Genomic DNA, 21,495 nt, shown 5'->3' on the forward strand with positions numbered 1-21,495 from the left:
TGACTTTTAAAGTGGTTATTAAAATTGAGAACATTTCTACATTTTTCATATGTTAAGGGTTTTAATCAGGTGTGGATTCCCATGTTTACAAGGTCCATATCCAGTACGCATGATTATGTGTCCATAATTGATTATGGAAAAAATAAAGGCATTCCTACATTTTGTACATTGATTTTATTCAGAATGAGTTATTTTATGTCATCAAATGCAACTGAAGAAACTAAAGGCCTTACCACATTTCTCACATTCATGTCTTTTTGGTGTGAGTCCTTTTATATTTTCAAATCACATCTCTCAGTCACAGGGAATTTTCTCCAATTTAATTCCTATAATTTCATTTATGTCTTTGAAAGAAAATTAAATGCTTTTCCATTTATAGGGTTTCTCTCCAGTGTGAGACTTTTTCCACTGGTGAGACATCTTATTTATGTAAGAAATGTGATAAAGCTTTTACTATTTCCCATTCCCTTCAAAACATGTATGAAAGCATTGCAGTAAATTCTTCATTCGTTCCTGTCATCTTTATGACCATGAAACAACATATATTTCAGTGAAATCCTATGGATGTAAGGAATATGGGAACATATTCAGTTTTTTGCTCTCTTCGTAGATATGAAAGGATTCAAACTGGAGAAAAATCCTATGAATGTAAAAAAAATGTGGTGAAACCTTCAGTCATTTTGAGTTACCTTCAAAAACATGAAAGAAGTTATACTGGAGAATAACTCTACAAATTAAAATGATGTGATAAACCCTTCAGATATTTCAGTTCCTTTCAAAGACATGGAAGAAATAACCCTATAATTGTAAAAAATGTGGTAAAGCCTTTGGATGTTCAAATCACCTTTGAAAATGTGAAAGAACTCATACTGGATAGAGACCTTACGAGTGTTAAAAAAAAAAAAAAGGTGGTAAAGTTTTCAGATGTTCTAGGCTGAGCTTTCAACATTTTGGTACAGAAAACTCTGAGAAGAGGGTGGGGATGAATTTTAGAGGAGAGGTGATGAGTGCAGATTTGAAGCCAGTAAGTGTAAGACACAGTTTCTAACTTTACAGAAAAATACAGATCAGAGCAAGCTTTGGGATTTTTCCTTCACCTGTTATTGGTTTCTTTTTTTACCTTTTTTTTGACTTGGAGTCTCACTCTGTCGCTCAGGCTGGAGTGCAGTGGCACACTCATACCCCCCGCCCCCCCAGCGTTGACCTGCTGGGCTCTGGCGATCCTTCTGCCTAAGCCTTTCAAGTAACCGGAACTATAGGTGCGTGCAACCACACCGGCTAATTTTTTATTTTTATTTTTATTATAGAGATGAGGTCTCGCCAAGCTGCCCGAACTGGTCTCGAAACCACAGGCTCAGGCAATCCACTTGCCTCAGCCTCCCAAAGTGCTGGGATGACAGGCTGAGCCACCGAGCCTGGCCACACTGTATTTTTACAGCCTTGGCAGACTCATTTTCCCCCTTATAATCTATGCCCCATCCTCCCAGCATTTTTGAAGGCACTTATATCACCTAGGCCTTTTCTGATTTTAATGACAGCAAATTGATTTTATTTCTCATAGTATTATCAACATGCCAGAGAAACATAGATTCTTATTTTCCACAAAGTTTTTTCAAAACTCATTAGTTAGAAAAAAAAAAAAGGACAAAACCCATGTATCTCATCTTCTACTACCTTTCCATTTGTAACTGAAAATGAAAAGGCTATATACTTATAAAAGGTTTTCTATAAAACATATCTGACTGTATTTATGGTTAAAATCCAGATTTCACTTAATTATAGTCAAAAGAAGAGTGTTCATATATTTTTGGTCAAAAATGCTTTGGTGTTCCCTCCATCAGGCTGTTTAGTGAAATTAACGAAAACAAAAAAAGGACATGTTTCATAAACAGACAATAAAGTAAAAAGGCAAAATATCTCAAGTTAATTGAAAATACAAGTTTACTGACATTCCCTGAAAACTCTTTCAATCAGAATAATAAAGAAAACCTCACTAAAACTTAATATGAGAAAATGTTTTGACAGGTACTCATAAAGAAAGACTTAAAAAACATGTATAATGTTCAGGAAAAAAAATGTTTCTAGTGAACACATGTGCATAAAGAAAAGATTTCACTGCTCTTGAAAATAATTTCTGGTCCCTTAAGAGTTTGTTAAGGAAAAAATGATAAATTCCAGTAAAGTACTTTAGATATCCAAGTGGTATATGCATAAATGCAAATTAATTCATTTTGTTTACACTCAGTACACAAAATCAATGAACAGTACCAACACCATTTGTCTGCTCATTTGAATCTGTTTTCTGATTTGAAAGTAAGATAAGAAGAAATCACATTTCAGCTTAATGTTTTTTCCTTAATGATAAAAGACTAATGAAGCACAATCACATATGGCAGACTCATTTAATAAAATTTGGTGCATTTCAAATAAAGTATAACTTTCTAGAACAGGAAAGGGCAAACTACAGCCTGTAGGCCAAATCCTGCCAGCCATCTGTTTTTGTAAATAAAGTTTTACTGGGAACGGAGCCAGGTTTATTCAATCACGTACTGTCTATGGCTGCTTTCATACTAATAGAGCAGAGTTGAGAAGTTGTGACAGGGACCATATGGCCTGAAAACCTACTCTTTGGTCCTTTGCAGGGGAGTTTCCTGACCCCTATTCTATAGTGTTTGCAAATCTTAAGTTTCAGTTTTTAGTACATTGGTTACATAAGTCTTAAAGTTAAAAAAAAATCAGAACTGCCAAGATTTTTCACTAGTCTTACTCTCAGATTATAATTTGTCCATCATCTACTGTTAGAGTGGTAATACCAACAGATGGCCCAGCAACACCTTTACCTTGGTCCTTACCTTTATTTTCATCAATCCACCCCATTCTTTGATGAACAAGCAAAATGTCCTTTATTTTATTTATCCTGAGCATAAAGTCATCATTAGAAATCTTTGCTATTTTTATTGATGTGAAAATATCTAAATAAAAATAAGATTGTGGACTACTGATAAATGCAAGCGGTATAGCTTCTGTGCAAACATAGCTTCAAGGGAAGTCCCTTAGCACCCCTTTCAACCAAAATGTCACCTCCCAACCCTTTCTACATAGAAACTTGGAACTGCCATTTCCTCAAAGTGGTGATTAATATTTTGTAATATCCCTAAGAGAAGAGTAACATGTTTTTACACAAACAAAGCCAGAGTTTCTCTATCAACACATATGTCCTTTTGATAGTTGCCTAAACGATTTTTGTGTCTTTTTCTTAGAGTATATTATATACAAGGTCTAATGTTTTGGTAAAATTTTATATGTATGTATGTATATAAAATTCCTTTCTTTTTCTAGATCCTATACCACTTACAGATCAAGTATGACTTAACTGTATCTCTAGCACATTGTTATGTGTTCAATGAGTATCTTTTAAATGATAGAATACATAAATACATTAATTTTACCTGTGTCTATTATTTTTTGGCTGTAAAAATCACAATGTCCTCTAAAACACAGATGTATAAGTATAGGAGGAAGAAAAACATATGAGGTATGCATATTTGTAGAGTATAAATTTATTTCAAGTCACATAATAATTTTTAAACCCATCTGGATTCTAACTCTTAATATCCCAGGCAGAAATACAGAATTATATTAGATGTGATTTAAAAAATAATAATCTTAGAAGTAAATCCTTAAAAAATGGAAGGAATAAAGATACTACTGTTTTTATCAATTATAAAATGAGTAAGATGATCAAGTTTATGTTTTTCAGTTGGAAGGCTAATAGGCTAATTGCCCTTGGGCAGAAAGCACACCAACTGTTCACATCTAAAAAAGACTGATGTTACTGGAAGTATAAGTACATTTTAAGATCTTTTATTTTGATTCTTGAAAAAGTATTTTATTGTTAGTCCAAGATGGGCAAACTGGGAAATTTTATTAGACTAAGAAAAGTACTCTTGTTTTTACTCTTTAATGTGGCATATATGATAAATACCTTGTTTTCTATATCAGCACATAAATGCTAGATCTTATTCTTTTTCCTGGAATATCTAACTTTTGAATAGTCACTAAGTGCACATTTAGTAAGAATAACACAAATACACTGAATATAAAACAAGATGTGTAAGTCTTTATATGTTGAAGATAAGCTAGGCTTTCAATGACTTCTCTGTTCCTGGCTTATAGCCCAGCAACACGTGCACCATTCATTTCCCTGTGTATAGAAATTTTGCCTTTTTGCCTTTATAGTATAATCATGTGATTTTTTTTTTTTTTGGTTGCTTCCCCCTTAGTAGCCACTTACACATGATTTAATCTTGGTTTTCCTCTTACCATTACTTCTAAATAAATTTTTTTTTGGTTTTGTGGTATGAATAATTTTCTGTAGTCTTCATTTTTCTATACCCTTTAACTTTCATAGCTGTAGAAAAAAGTATTGTAGAAATACATCAAATACACTATTTGTGATTCTCTTAGTATTGTGCTTTGCTTTTTACAAAAAGATGCCACGACTGTCAGGAGAAAAATATATCTAATAGCCCAAACACCCAGAAATCCTTATACCTTTCTAAGTACCTTAACAGTATCCAAAAATTTGTTGACTTAATTTTCTTAGATAAATCTCTTTTCTTTGTGACTAGAAAACTATTGGCATCGCATTTATGAAGTGACAGTTCACTAAAGAGTTACCCGCACCTGGCTTACAGAAAATAGTGGTTTAGGTGGGATTGTCCTTTTTAAATTCATTTCCCTTCAATTTACCTAGAATTGCAATTTCATATATCTTCTCAGTTCATATCCACTGATAAACAATGTTCACGTACTTTCTGTATCTTTTCTTTTGATACTACTTATTTATACTGTATTCTAATTTTCTATACCTTTACTGACATAATACCATAGTAAAATTAACTCACTATGACATCTTAATCACATAAGTGATGCTATTTATATATTTCAAAGATGATAAATGTCAAATACATGATTCTAAGACATAATAGTGTCCGTGGCTTTTCAGAATCACTTTTTAAACCACAATGTGGTACTTATTACTCCTTGATCTCTAACTTCATGCAGTAACAACAGGACAATATGTATTCATTAGAAAGACAACTCAAAATCTTCAGTTGATTGTTAAAAGGAAGTAGGATGATAAGAAGTTAGAGATATCTCCTTTCAGTCCCAGCTCTGCTGCTTTAATCATAAAGTAGGAATAATAATTATTGTTTCTTTATGAGGATTAAATTATATAATACATGCAAGGCATCTGGCCTATTACAGGTTTTCAATACATGGCAGCCATTATTTTTATACTGAGGTAAACATCTTTTTTGATGAGACTGTATCATGGATATACATTTCATGTAATTCTCCATTCTCTGAGAAAAATTACCACTCCCTGCCATATAGGAGGTATACAATAGCTTTGTAGCAGTTCTATAGGTAAGAGTGGCTTAAACACTGGAGGGGTAAATGATATTCTTTAAGATAAAGGCACTGAAACTACAGAGGAGCCACTCAGAGGCAGTAGGTAGAGTTCTCTTTAGTTCTTCCTGTTTGGCTAAAAGGTGTCACCAGCCTCTGGGTCTTTCCCTCAGGGAAACAGGACTTCTTATGATTTAGGTAGATCATTCTAAAGCTAGCATTCTCCTATTAATAAAAGGAAAAATGGAACTCATTAAATAAAATTGACTTATATCAAGCTAATTTCATGATAATGCTGGCAAAGAGCAGTGAAACTCACCACTGCCTCAATTGAAGTTTTGTGCTGAGCATTTAAAAAACATTTTTTTCCAGCTCCTTCAAAATCTTCTCAGTTTCTATCATAAACACATTAATTTATGTTTCCATGCTCCTCATTTGGCAATATTTTAAAATTAAATAGCAGCTTGGCTTGGGATATTACCAAGTAAAATTTTATTTTGCTGTTTTCCAAATCTCCTAACCATTAATTCAAATCTTCCTAACCATTAATTTCCAAGGTTGTACTTCAAGGTTCCATTTAAAAACAGAACAAATTGGTGATTACTTAATACAGAGAAGATAGGCTTGGAATTAAAGACAAACATTGTGGATATGAAATCCTTATTTCCTGCCATTAAAGGAAAACCAAATCAGTTGAGGTATATTTTAAGAGATAAATCAAAATGACCAGACTATAGGAAATTCAAATGAATCTCTTCAAATAGGCAGAAATAAGGCAACTGAAACAACATTATTAAGTGCACACTATTAAAAAATGAATCTAGCCGGGCTCGGTGGCTCAGCCTGTAATCCCGCACCTTTGGGAGGCTGAGGTGAGTGGATTGCCAGAGCCCACGGGTTCGAGACCCGCCTGGGCAGGCGAGACCTCATCTCTACAATAAATCAAAAAAAATTAACCGCTTACGGTAGCAAGTGCCTGTAGTTCCAGCTACTTGGAAGGCTGAGGCGGAAGGATCGCCAGAGCCCAGCAGGTCGAGGCTGCGGTGGCCAGGAGCGGCCACTGCACTCCAGTCTCGGCGACTGAGTGAGACTCCAACTCAAAACAAAACAAAACAAAAAATGAATCTGCATTTTATATTAAAAATTAACAGACCAGAAAAGGCTTCTGGGAATCCCTGTTGATTATTTTCCATAGACATCTCCAGTTTCCAGTCATAGGAAAAGGCCTGATAATTTTGAGTATCATCAAGAACAACAACAACAGTCATTATTCCACTCATGGAGAAAGCTGTGACATAACCTCTAAAATACTTAGTCTAGTTCTGTTTGTTCCAACTTCAGAAAGACATACAAAACTGGAAAAAAAGGCCAGAGGAAAAAAGTCAAATTTTCAGGTAAGAAGAAGACTAGAAACATCAAAATTATTAGAAAAGAGTCATGGATTCGTAGACTTGAAATATATATACTTAAACCAATTCTTTATGCTTCTAGAATGTTTCTGATAAATCCTACACAGTTTAGTTATCAAAGGCCTATTGTACACCAGGAATTATCGAGAATCCTTTGCTTTTATGCAGCCTACATCCAATCTATACCTCAAATATATCTCAGATTCATTCACTTCATTGCCATTACCCTGGTCCAAATCATCTTCCTCTCTCATGGAGACTACTGCAATAGCATCCTAACTGATTACCCTCTTTTACTTCTGCTCCTCACAACTATGTTCTAATTTTCCAGTCCACTGCAACCAGAGTGATCTTAAAACGCAAATTAAATCCTGGCATTTGCTACTTAGAATACCTTCAGTGATTTTTCATTGACCTTAGTATCAAGTGCAAAGTAATAAACATGGCCCTGAATGACTGGTTCCTTCCTCCTTCACTGGTGTCTCAAGTGGCTTTCCCCCTTTGCTCTCCAAGGTCTATCTGCACTGACTTTCTTTCAGTTTCTCAAAATAGTTTCCACCACACATAATAACAGCACCACCACCACCACAACTAACATTTATCATGTTTTTACTATGTGATTGGCACCATGGTAAGTACCTTATGTACATTACCATGTTTAATCCTCAGAAGAAACTCTATGAGGTAGTTCTTTTCATCCTTTTACTGCTGAGAAAATGAATACTCAGAGAAATTAAGCAATTTCTCTAAAGAAAGGTAAATAGAAAAGGTGGGAAATATGTTATATTGCATATTCCAGGAATGTTCATTCTCCCCCCGATTCCCTGGCTAACACATACCATTCTTTAAGATTACATATGTCATTTTCTCAAAATGGTCCCTTACACTTTTCCTTCATAAACGGTTTCAGAGTTTATAATTATATATTTCTTCATGTGATTCTTTAATGTCTGTCTAACCTCTAATAGATTGTAAGTTTCATAAAGGTAGGGACCCTACGTTAAAAAATATGCCTAACATAAATCAATAAATATCTGCTGAATAAGTGAGTCATCAAACCTTCCAATAATGAGGTACTGAATCACTCTATGAAAGAGCCTATTTGAGTGTTAGAAATTCTATCAAAATATTCTTGCTTACATTAAACCAAAAGCTGTTTCATTACAATGTCTATCTTCTGATTCTAATACTGGTCTCTTGACCAATACTGAAAAGGTATAGTCTTTTTTCCTTTTCAGCTCTTCAAATACTTTTAGCCTAGACAGTTTAAGGTGCAAGGACTGGTAATCATGGTGAGATTATTTGAGATTTACTTGTAAAAAATTAGATTCTAGAGTAAAAGAGATGAGAGGGCATCTTCTGAAATTAGAGCCTCATTAGGGCACACTTACAGAAATTAATTATTTGAATACAGTAAATGATTGCAAGAGGTAGACATGAATTATAGATGGAACTGATGTGCTTGGCATGCTCTTTCACAAATTGGGTTCTAACTGGCATAAATCTAGAAAGAAAGAACGAAAACTGGAGGTGGTCTAGTTAAAGGTCATTAAATGACCATACAAAAAGATTGGACAAAGTACAAACCAGCTGCTACAAATAAATTTGGATATCCCAAAACTACAAGATTGATGCCATAAAGTGTAACCGTATCTTCCCGTAACTCTCAAGAGTTTTGTTGGCAGCAGAACTCTGGATTATATGAACTATATTTCTAAGATTTGAAAATTAATAAGACAAAATATCAGCTGAGAAATTACTTGGAGCCAAAATTCCTCTTTAGGTGCTTTATATTTTTTAATTAACCTGGTGCAATTTTGTAAGGATGTCTTTATCTCCTATCCTTAATGAGAAAGATAGAATCTCAAAGTTGGAAATGTCTTTGAGTTTGATAACTAATGTGATGCTTAAAGCCTCTCTACAATATTTAGGCCAAATGGCTGTTGAGTTTGGAGCTCTGGTTTAACTCTCAGTTCAACAATTTACTAGCAATGTAACTTTGAGCTGGTTAGTTACTGTGCACCAGTTTCCTAATTTTAAAAACTGAAATACTAAAATATATCTTTTACAACTGTTTTAGAATTAAATGAAATATCATAATATGAAACATCAATTAGCATTAGGCCTGGCACATAGCAAGTGTTCAATAAATGTTACTTTCCCTGTGGATAAAAATCTACTACCTGCCAAGACAGTCCATTTCCTCTCTGGACAACCTTGGTAATGGGTTCTACAACTGTGTGCAACTAATCCAAAACTATCAGTAAACAACACTTAAAAGTGCAATATGTAAGATGTTATCTTAAGAAATGTTATTCTTCATTGGTATTTTAACTTTAGATATTAATTTAGCTTATATGTATTTCTTAAACAATTTGTCACTCACAAATGGCAGCATATGACCTTAGAGAGATGAAAGTTGCAATCATTCTTGATGAGAAACCTTTGACAGTCTGATTGATATAAATACTTCATTGAAACATCCTTTTTCAGCAAAACGAGAATAAAAGTTTACTTTCTAGGGATTAACAGGGTGTGGTAGTGATCTTTTAAGACTAAACACATACTCTTCCTATTTTTCTTATTAATAATTAATGCCAGAAAATAAGAATATCAGAAATGTTTTGTTATTTTTTGCAAGCTTACAAAACAATTTTGTAAAAAATTGTATTTTTATTTAAGTCATAACTTAGGCTATAAGGAATTAATTTTACTCACTTAAGGTATCAAATAATATCACCTGTTTTGTGACAATTCATGTAGTATACTCTGTAAATTCACTTTCCTTGTGTTAACTTAATTTTCCACTTTATATGTGTTATGTAGATTCATTTGCTAAAGAGTATTTTAGCTGGCTTTCCACAATAGAAGATAAAATTACTTCTAATTAACCTGATTCAAATATAACATGAAGCCTTATACTTCCACAATGTAAATTTAAATTCAAACTTTATTTGAGGAAAGAAATTATATTTTCTAGTTCATTATCTCTTGGTTTACTCCAACCTTTCAAATATAAAAAACATTTATCATCATGCTATAAATTATTTTATGATTTAATAAGATTTTTAATAGTAAGAAATGTTAAGGTCAAATTTAGATTGATGTTATCAGAACTTAAATTGAAAATCAAATATTAGAAACAAGAATGTTCCTGAGATCATAAATATGATTTATATAGAATAAAATTATTGATTGTATTTACTCTCATTTCTCTTTTATATAGTGGGTTTTATTTGTCAATGGGACCATCACAGGAGTTTAAATTTGTAGTGGATAAGAATTATTCTGATTCTAAGTAACATGATTATGGCTAACATATCACGGCTAACATGATTCCTAAAAATGCTTACAGATGATTTAGAAAAACAAAAGAGGATAAAATAAGCTTACTGTTTCACCAATTTTTCCAATATTTCCTTCATCTCCTACTTCTCCCTGTCAATAAAGAATATAAAATTTTTAAAATGATTATTTTTCAAATGAGATTCATGACAGCTCTTTTGTTTTTGTTTTTAATAGAGTCATATTTCTAGGTTATGAGTATATATATAGAAAAAGGCAAAGGAAATTTGTTATTCAAAACTCTGTTATAGTATTTATATAGAACAGGGTCTTTCCTCTATTTTCATTCAAATAATAATAATAATCTATTTTTTAAAATTACATTGTCCCATTCATGACTTTAAGTCACTTTTAAGACACGTTTCTAGATAAAAAATTTTAAAAATAAAATACCTATTGAGGTATACTCTGTAAAAGGCAGAGTGGTAGGCACTGTGAAAGATATTACAAATATAAATAAAGCCCTTCCCCACAGGGATGCTGTATTTACTCAAGCAGAAAGAAAACACGCCACAGGTTAAGTACTAAAGGAGTTCTTAGGAGTATGCACCCTATGGACTGGAGTATCTAGAGATGGCATCCCTGGAGAAGTAATGTAGGTTCATAACTCCAAACCACAATTTGTAGTCCATAAAGCTCTGAAAATACAGTCTTCCGTAACTTATTTGGTGACAAACTTATTCTCACCTGACTTTATTTGGTGGCAATGCTTAATTTGATCTGAGTGAGGCCGTTTATAGTCTTGATTTTTTCCAATTAATCTAAACGTCCTCACATTTCACCCCAGAAATATTAATGTATTTGATTATGGCATGTGGTCCCACAGCCTGCTGGCAATTTAAGTAAAATACAGTATACTTCCATATTACTTTTCAAAAATCCAAACATTCATGATTTCAAATGATAGATTTTATTTTATTTTATTTTATTTTTTTGAGTTGGAGTCTCACACGGTCGCCCAGACTGGAGTGCAGTGGCCGCTCCCGGCCACCGTAGCCTCGACCTGCTGGGCTCCGGCGATCCTTCCGCCTCGGCCTTCCAAGTTGCTGGAATTACAGGCATGTGCTACCACAGCCGGCTGATTTTTTGATTTATTTAGAGATGAGGTCTCGCTGCCCAGGCGGGTCTCGAACCCGCGGGCTCAGGCAATCCACTCACCTCAGCCTCCCAAAGGCGCGGGATTACAGGCTGAGTCACCGAGCCTGGCTAAATGATAGATTTTAAAACTGTATTTAAGTTGGGTCCTAAAAAAATAGGTGATAGTTATACTGGTAAAGAGAAAGGGCCATTTTTATTGGTGGGAATGCATGAGCAGAGGTATAGATCAATAAAAGGCAAAAGAGTGGAAGTTCAGAGTACCACAAAGATTAACTCTAACGAGAATGTACATTTTGTTTACAGAAACAGGAGATTAAAACATCAATTACCATCTAAAAATTAGAAATTATATTGCAGTGTGGCGGAGTAAGATGTTAGACACTGAACAATACTTGTAGCCACGAATTATATGATATCCGAAACAGGCTATTCTGAACTGAAATGTGATGTAAGTATAACATACACACTGGATTTCAAAGACTTTCTTAAAAAATATAAAATATCTCATTATTTTTAATATTTATTACATGTTAAGGAGATGATATTTTGATATCTTGGGTTAAGTAAAATATATTATTACAATTAATTTTACTTTTTAAAAAATTTTTAATGTGGCTCACATCTGTGGTCTACATCATATTTTTATTAGATAGCACTGATTTTAAGCACAATAGCCTAATTCTCATTTTGAGTAATCACTCTGAAATACATTTTCAATAATTTTGAAATAATTTTCGAAATAAATTTTTATTTTATTTTGAAATACATTTTCAAGGTCTACATAAAATTTTCTTTTCAATTCCTGCATGCATTTAGAGAAATAGTAAAGAGTAAAGAATGGTAGTTTGTTGTAATACCTAGTTTTTGACAGCTCATTAAATAACTTTTATGGAAAATTTATGGCGAAATAATACATGGATGATTAATTTTCTAGTATTTTTTCCCTCCTTACTCTAAGTTGTCCTCTCAAATTCCCCAAAGGGAGATGCTCCTGGGTCTTAGGGAAGGTTTGTGTTAACAGAAAGTAAAAGTTGTTTGTCGATGACTTGTATTCTTGCTTTTCAGAGAGCCTGAAGCTAAGAGGTGGCTTTCTTTGAGAACAATGAGAGAGAGAGAGAGAGAGAGAGAGAGAGAGAGAGAGAGAGAGAGAGAGAGAGAAACAGAGATCCCACGTTTCTGTGAAAGGTGGTGACCCTTAAGCAATTTCCCCATGGAGTGTCAGGACCCAGTAAATGATACATTGAAACACAAGGTATAAGGAGGCAGGTAGGGAAGAATGATCACAAAAGAACTTCCTCCATTTACTGGGTACCACAGGAGCTACCCAGATTCTGGTGTGTTCAAGGAAGGAGATTCAGTTTCTTGCCAGTTTTACTGAATGGTGGTGGTGGCTTGCAGTCAGGTCTCCTAGCACTATTCGGCAGTACAGGGATTCATCTCCGTAAATAATTGACTAAGCCTTCTATTTATAAATAAAAATAAGTTGTGTTCCTATTTTCTAGGGTGTTTTCCTGTGTAACTGAGAATCAGGTACACATATTCCCCCAGGATAATTTCAGCCACAGACATGATGAAACAGTAAAAACTACTTTAGCTCACATTTCTTTATTAATCTCAAAAAGTACTGTCTAGCTTTATCTTAGATTCCAGCATCATAAAAATGATACACTTAATATTTTAAAAAATTCCAGCTTTAGGACACTAAGCAATAAAGCTGTGACTTTTTAACCTTTTTAATCAATTTTTCAAAAAGCACCTGTTTTTAAAATTTCTTTTTTATTTGAAAGATGTGGAGTGCAAGTCAGGATTGGTACATAAGTGGTCTATGTACAGTTTGGGTCTCCCACTGGACCTCACTTCATCTGGATTGGGGTCATGAACCCTTACTGATGTGTTCTCCCACCTCCTCTGGCAGTGTCCTGCTACTGCCAGCCCCTTTCTTGTAGTATTATTCTTACAAGCTATTTTGTTTCAGGTCTTGACACTGTACATATTAAATCACTGCATTACTTTATATTTGTTGGTGTTATTAAAAAAATCATTCAAATCTTGAAAATAAAGCAAAAAGTAAGTACATACGTCCTTTTAATGTTATAAAGTGATGAAGGCTACCCAATGATTATCCAGGGAATACACTTAGACTGTTTACTAATGATTAAAAGACCCAGATTTAGTAAAGTTATATTAACTTGTAGATTTCTGTCCAGTAGAACAGATAACCCCCAAAAGTTATGGTTTATTGTGCTATATCTAATACACAAATATTAGCCTAACATTTCTTTTTTAACTGCAAATATAGATGTAGATATAAACGCAGTCATGGATATGTAAGTTGAGCATCCCAAATCCAAAACTTTTTTTAAGCACTGACACAGTGTTCAAGGGAGATGCTCATTGGAGCATTTTGGATTTCAGATTTGGGATGCTGAAAACTGGTATGAATACGTAATGCAAACATTCTAAAATCTGAAAAAAATCGAAATCTAAAACACTTCTATTCCTATGCATTTCAGATAAGGCAGGTACAGATATACATATATAGACTCTTAATTGTTCTTTGAACCAGTGTTAACATTCCCTGTAAGTTTATATGTGTTCATTTCATATTGGTATGAAAGTCATAGTTTTATCTTTTTGAAAATTATACTTTAAGACTGCTAATAAAGTCAGTTGCTTTACCTTTAAGCCTTCTGGTCCTGGTTCACCTGCAGATCCCTTTCGACCTGGTTTTCCCTAGAAGAGAACAGAATTGTAAAAGAGAGGTATGTTCAGTCATTTGCATTTTTGAAGGTTTCCTAAGGTTTATAAAATTTAGACTATTCTTGTATCCCCCAAAAGGGCTGAAATAATAAATCAATTAAATAAATAAAATATATTAGATATCTTTACGAAACACTTCAAAGTCATTTGATAAATGTATTTTATCATACTCGTTAGCCACTCACTTTACAAATATTTGACTACTATTTGTTATGCACAATTCTAGATGCTGAGGATTGAGAAGTGCACTAAACATACCCGCTCTTATAGAGCTTATATTTCAGTGAGAATGAGAAAATTTTTTAAAATAAGCAAAATACATAGTATATTAGGTAGTGGTAACATGAAGGTCAACAAATTAAGCTGGGAAGGGAGGTATAAACTATTGTGGGAGTTTTGTTGAAAGTTTTGGTAAGGTTTTGAGAAAGGAAGACCTCACTGAAAAGGAAGTACCTGAGTCAAGACACAAAGAAATGGGTAAGTGGCCAGGTGGTGGCTCAGCCTGTCATCCCAGCACTTTGGGAGGCTGAGGCGAATGGATTGCTTGAGCCCGAGGGTTCAAGACCAGCCTGGGCAACTTGGCGAGACCTTGTCTCTGCAATACATTTTTAAAAAAATGAGCCAGGCATGGTAGCGTGCGCCTGTAGTTCTGGCTCCTTGGAAGACTGAAGCAGAAGGATCGCTGGAGCCCAGCCTGGGCAACGGAGTGAGACTCTAACTCAAAAAAAAGAAAAAAAGAAAAAAAAAATAAGAAATGGATAAGTTATGTGGATATCAGAAGGAAAAGTATTCCAGGCAGAGGAAAGGAGCACGTGAAAAGCTACTACAGCTGGCACGCACGTGCTGTGTTGTAGGAACCATGAGAAGCTGGAGAAGAAGTAGGAGAGGAAAAGATCAGCAAGGAGCTGAGGCCAAAAGCAGAATGGAGAATGGGAAATCCTACCATGTAGGGCCTTTTAGGTTACAATAAGGGCTTTGGCTTTTACTCTAAGTGAGACAGGAAGTCTTAAAGAAGAAAAAGGTTTTTTTGAGAAGAAAACTGATACGATCTGTGTTTTCACAGGATCACAGGGATACAAAGGCATAAGTGGGAAGTTCAAGTAAGAGTCTACTGCAATTACCCAAGCAAGAGATTAAGTGGTAGCAGAGGAGACAGTGAGAAGTGGTAAGATCCTGGGTGTAGTCTGAAGGTGGAGTTTCCAGGAACTGTTGTTGGGTCACGTGTGGAATGTGGAAGAGAAGAGTCAAGAATAAACCAGATTTTTTCATATGAGTAATTGATAAAATGAGATAAGGGAGACTGAGAAGAACAGGTTTGGAGCATAAATTAGAAGGTGGGTTTGGACATTTTAGTTTGATATGCTTGTTAGACATCTAAGTGAAGAGATCTTGTGGTAGTTACACAAGTCCAGAGTTCAGAAGGTTCTGTTATGAAGATACGATTTTGGAAACCATCATTTTGATGGTATTTAAAGCCATAGATTGGATGAGCTCATCTAGGCAGTTAAGTGTAGACAGAAATGAGACGTCCACAGATCAAGCCTTGGGGCACTTCAAAATTTAGAATTTGAAGAAATGAGGAAAATATGAAATTTGATGCCAGAGTTAGGAGAGAAAACATTCAAGTGAAGATGCTGTTTCCAGGAAGAGAGAGTGATCTTGTCAAATTCTGAGAAATGAGTACTGAGTAATACGAGGATGATGAGGACTGATAACTGACCACTGGATTCAGCAACATCGAGGTCACTGATGACCTTTATCAGATCATTTGTATTTCGGTGGTGGGGACAAAGTGATTTAAGCAGATGGAGGAGAAAAATTGTAAAGAGCATGTATAGACAACACTTTTGAGTTTAACTGAAATGGGAAGGAAAGAAATAAGGTAATACCTGGAAGGGAAATTGGGATCAATACAAGTTTTATTTTTGGTTTTAAGCTGGAAGAACTAATAGCAGGCTTATTTGCTAATAGGAATGCCTGGTACATAGAAAACAAGATGCAGATGACAGAAGATTTGCTGAACCAACACTGACAAGGTAGACAAGGGATCAAGGTATGAAATGGAAACAAATAGAAGCTTAGATCTTAGCTTAAAAAATGGTCTGTTCGTCCACAATAACAGAGAGAAGGCAGAATAAATGGATATGGAGGGAGGAGGGTAGATACAATGGCAGAAGATTGTGCAAGTTCCCTTCTGATTAATTCAGTCATCTCAGGGAAGCAGAAAGTGAGGTGAAGGCTAAGAATGAAGATAGGAGAGAAGTGAATGGAGTTTGAAGAGAAAATATGAAGTAATAATTTAGAAGGGTAAGAGAATAAATAGGTATGAAGATAGAATTCAGAATGTACAAAGGGATAATTTTGTAAGCAGGATGAGGAGGATGTGGGATCTTGAGGGAGATAAGGAACAATAGAAAAGCAGTAGAAATTTTCTATAAGGAACAACAGAAAAGCAGTAGAAAGCCAATGGGTTGAAATTTCTATTGGGGTTGATATACTGGGTTATAAAAGATGATATACTCAAAGAACAAAGATGGTGGTTGGGGAGATCTCTGAAGTTGAAAATAAGGAGAGTTTGCTGTCACTGGTAATGATACAGTAAAGGCTCTAAGCATGGTAATAAGTAGTTAAAAAAGAGTAGAAGATCACTAGAGGAAAAGTAGTCAATATCCTGGATACTGGGTGGATTATCCTACAGTATGGAGTTTCTACTATCACACAATTGACATCTGATATATAAATAATTTTTGATATGGGAGGTCTCTATGCCTCAAACCGTGTATGTGACACATTGAAATCTATGAGAAAAAGGGTGAGGGTGAACTGCTGGATATAACACTAATTTATAGTACCTACAAGGCATTCTATATTTACATTTTATCATTGTTGTCCATTAACAAATACTCTCATATTTTTCCTTCTTAAAAATAAAGTGAAAAAAAAAAACCTCTCTGGTTCTTATTCTGTTTGACCACATATAAAAGTTTTACAACTTAAAACTGTATTTAGGACTTCTAGCCAAAAAGTCATTCTAATTTTTTGCTTTTGCCTGATTTGAAATATCTAATGGTTTCCTACCAAGAAGAAAATAGAGAAAAGAACTAAAAATCATTCTATTATTGTTAAATATCAGTTGTTTTCCAATTATCAGATATGTTTGTGATATTCACAAAAATTTCAGCAACCCATTACTTACACCTGTTGGAAAAAACCTTAGTGAGAATATTCTTTTCATCTTTAATAACATAATACTCATTTAAGCATTATAGCATATTAACAAACAGTTATACATTGTATCTACTTTATGGAAAGACTCTCACTGGTATCAGTAGTTATAAGCTCTTTGAAATCAAGTAATTCAGAGCACCACTGTCAGAGTCATAACTTCTAGCCCTATTTAAATTCTATCATATTAGACTGACTTTGAGAATGTCATACTTGAACATGTAATGCTGAAACCTTATTTTCACATCAAAAGATGGGAATGCTGGCTTACAGAGTTTTTATCAGTGTTAGAGATGATTAATATGTTATACTTAACAGCAATAGGCCCCAAACTGATCTTCAGCCAATAGTAGTAAGAATAATAATACATATTAAGACTAAGTAGACAAGAGGTGAATATAGTTCTCCTGTTTTCTAGGGAAGTAAATTTTAAATAAGACCAATTTTACTGGGTTCAAAGAACAGTTTTTCTGTTGTCTAACTCTTCTCACAGAAATAAAAAACTCTTTTTCTTTCAATGGGATAGTAGCAATATTAGTGCTAGTGAGGTAAAGCTGCAAAAGAAAGAACTGTTGTCTCTTTAAATGTAAAAGCATTTTAAGAATCAGAACTTTATGATGTTCTCAAGAAAAGATAATAAGATGTATCTCATGTAAGTCTCACTAATGCCCCTTAAAATAAATGTAACACATATACCTTAATTATTTCATGATAATGATAATTATTTCATGATAATGTAAACTTTGGTCATGCATACCAAAAGTGCTTAAAGAATTCGTTTTCAGAAATTGAAAACAAATAATTCATATATTACCACATGATATTATCTGATTTAAAAAATTAACAAAAAACACATCTTATTAGCTTTCCATAATTTTACTAGAAATTTTATTAGGAAACAGAAATTCCCAGGATATTACTAAAAAGGCTAAAGTATTTAGTTTCCCATTGCATTTTGAGAAATGTATAAGTAATTCACACAAATTAATAAGACCACAGATCACTGAATAAACAAGTAAATATGTAGTAAGCATAATACCAAAATATCTCTGACAATTCCAGTTATTGGCCTATTTTATTTTGTGGGATTTTATATCTATAGTTTGTTTTAATTCATGTCATTTACTATAACTTAAAATTTTATGCTATTAAAAATATGTGCAGAACAGCTGTTTTCAAGAGAAGCACTTGTGGAACATTATTTACATAATACCTACTCTTGGTCCCAGTTCTCCAAAGGGTCCAACTGGTCCTTCTTCTCCCTTAAAAAAATCAGAACATATCATGGTCTAAATATTTTAAATATTTAAAAATGTAAACTCTGATTGTCTTTATTCTGAAACAAAATTCATTCTGAGATGGAATGAAAATAATGCTGAGATTTTCTCATATTTCGAACTGCATCACTACATAACACTTTAGTTTTCTGTGAGACAACCTGACCTTTACCCTAAGAGGGATGTGTACAATTAGATTATTTTTAATTGGTAGATGAGGCAAGTCACATATACAGAAGCCTGGGAGTAGAGAGAACTGAAAGTAATTAGGGCATCACAAAGCCAGGATTAGGAATCACTGAGACCATTAGTCAAAGACATTCCTTACTTTCTTGGGTTTGGTATTTCTCTGACACAGAGAGAAACTTAACTAACTCCTTAACGGATAAAAATAAATACACACTGGCACATTAAAAAATTACTTATGCCAGGCCATGGTGGCTCAAGCCTGTAATCTCAGCACTTTGGAAGGCAAAGACGAGAGGATTGCCTGAGCCCAAGGGTTTGAGGCCAGCCTGGGGAACTTGGCAAGAACTCATCTTTATAAAAAATAAAAAAAATTAGCCAGGTATGGTGGCATATGCCTATAATTCCAGCTACTTGGAAGGCTGAGGTGGAAGGATCACCTGAGCCCAGCAGGTTAAGGCTTTGGTGGCCATGAGCATGCCACTGCACTCCAGCCTGGACGACAGAGTGAGACTCTGACTCAAAAAATAAAAAATAAAAATTTACTTATATAGAACATGTTTGATATAGGTACATTTTTATATTTCTTTCACTCAACAAATATGTTTTAAAGTCTTAGTTCTGTCTTAAGTCCTAGAGATACAAAGGTATATATCACATCCTACCCAAATGGGGCTTAGCCTTTATAGGTTATTCTTGATTAATTTATATACCCAATATTCTTGAGGTCAAATCAGCTATAATGTCATAACATATAAAAATCTGGTGCATTATTATAAGGATAAAAAAACTATAGAGGTGGATAGAAACTGAAGATGAACATCAAAAAATAGAGGTTTAATCTATCACTCTCTAAAAGAATAAGACAGTCATATTCCATTTTATGACATATTTAGTAAATATGCTAATTTACCTTTAAATAATTAGTTGATGTTACCACATCTGAACAATCCCTAGTATATAGCTTATCTTATTTATTTTATAAACATTTTGCTCAATTTGCAATTTAATCAAAATATAATTTATAGAGTCACAAATATAAAATAGTCACAAATAGTAAATATACATTATAATACATATGAATGAGATTCTGAGTTCAGATCCTTCAGCCATTCTTTTGGAGACCAATGACATAAGTCATTTAATGAATTTACAACACTGTAAAATGATTATAAATTGTATTCCGTGACTGCCAGTTCCATGACTGCCAGCTGGCTAAATGTTCATTTCCTCCATACCTGAGTTCCTTTGAGACCAGGAGGTCCAAGAGGTCCTCTACTTCCAAGGAGTCCCTTTAAAAGCAATATAAACACACACAACACAAAGTTTAGGTCAGTTGACATTTTCGTCAATCGGCATTAATCTGGAGGTGCACACACTATTATTTGATACCATTTATGTTCCCATTAATAAGTTATCAAAATGGGGTGTGAAGGTTGATGTGCAGAAAACTAAAGGGCATCTAACAACATGTCACTTTTTTTTTTAAAGACAGGGTTCACTCTATTGCCCAGACTGGAATGCAGTGGTATAATCACAACTCATTGCAGTCTCGAACTCCTGGGCTCAAGTAATCCTCTCACTTCAGCCTTCCAAGAAGCTGGGACATCAGGCGCACGCCACCATGCCCAGATGATTTATCTTTAGTAGAGATGAGGTCCCACTATTTTGCCCAGGATGGTCTCAAACACCTGTGGTCAAGCAATCACCCTAACTCAGCCACCCAAATTGCTGGGATTACAGGCATGAGCCACCATGCCTGGTCCAGGATAAACTTATTTTTAAACAGTAAGTTAATGTTCAAATAATCTGCTCAATATGCTATTCATCAACCTCCAGACTCCTTTTCAGAAAAAATACTTTTAAATTTAAAGCAATGGGTCCAGTTGTTAAGCTGACAATAGTACATAATATATAAAACAAATAGAGTGTCCACATAGTCCGAAAACAGATGGGGGAACTAACAGTGTTTCATATCTGTTAAGAGACCAGCAGAGTCTGGAACTCATTAACTGTTAGTTGAAGAACTCATTAGTTCTTCATTACTCATTAGCTGAAGAATGTTCTTCCATTTATTTCCCTTTGTGATACAAGATGCTAAAAAGAGAAGGGCAATTTGCAAAAGAACTGTCTGAATTTGGCTAAGAATTTTAAGACTATAATAAATATTTTGTTAAACAAAATGCATGTTGTTTAAATCAACTGCTCTCTGAGTGAAAACCCATTCAAAGTAACTATTTAAAAAAACTTCCTAATTCAAAAAACACCATACAAAATTTTTGAACATGGCAACATTTTCTTAATCAGCTCTGTTCTCCTAACTGTGCAATGTGTCAGCAAAGTTTTAAGTAAATCTCTGTTGAGAATTATATTTTGCATTATTGATTTTTCTCATATAACTATTAAGAGATTTTATTTAATTTTTAATTGTAGGAAATAACTATGCTAAAAGGCAAATCTACCTAGGTGACTTTGATCTTGTTTTGAAATGCAGTGGACAAACTTTATTAGAATCTTACCTTAATGTTATATCTTGCTCTATCATTGCTATGCTTTACCACAATCACAAAATGAAAAACTATTGGTCAATTTAAAGTCTACACTATATCACTACAGATTTATTGGGCAAACAGCACCATTCAAGAAACTTATCACTTTAGGTAAAAATCTAACTTTTTGTGCAGTTTTTATTTTTAAAAGGAAAAAATGGATATGATCATGGAAATGAACATAGGCTGTCTTGTCCAGTCCAACATACATAAATCCTTTTTCAGGCAAAA

General features: G+C 34.0%; 1 protein-coding gene across 1 annotated transcript in view; it reads right to left on the reverse strand.

The window, feature by feature from the left end:
• Nucleotides 1-18,538, reverse strand: part of LOC103267205 (collagen alpha-1(XXIV) chain) — a 104,308-nt gene extending 85,770 nt beyond the window's left edge. The window contains exons 1-3 of the mRNA XM_021715929.1: nt 18,470-18,538; nt 13,947-14,000; nt 10,218-10,262 (exon numbers count right to left, since the gene is read on the reverse strand). Of these exons, the coding sequence (XP_021571604.1) occupies nt 10,218-10,262; nt 13,947-14,000; nt 18,470-18,538 (168 nt within the window). The remainder of the gene's footprint in view (nt 1-10,217; nt 10,263-13,946; nt 14,001-18,469) is intronic.
• Nucleotides 18,539-21,495: the final 2,957 nt, after the last annotated feature.

Source organism: Carlito syrichta, unplaced genomic scaffold, assembly GCF_000164805.1.
Source record: "Carlito syrichta isolate Samal-C Ts95f unplaced genomic scaffold, Tarsius_syrichta-2.0.1 Scaffold308051, whole genome shotgun sequence".
In the NCBI taxonomy this organism is placed as follows: domain Eukaryota; kingdom Metazoa; phylum Chordata; class Mammalia; order Primates; family Tarsiidae; genus Carlito; species Carlito syrichta.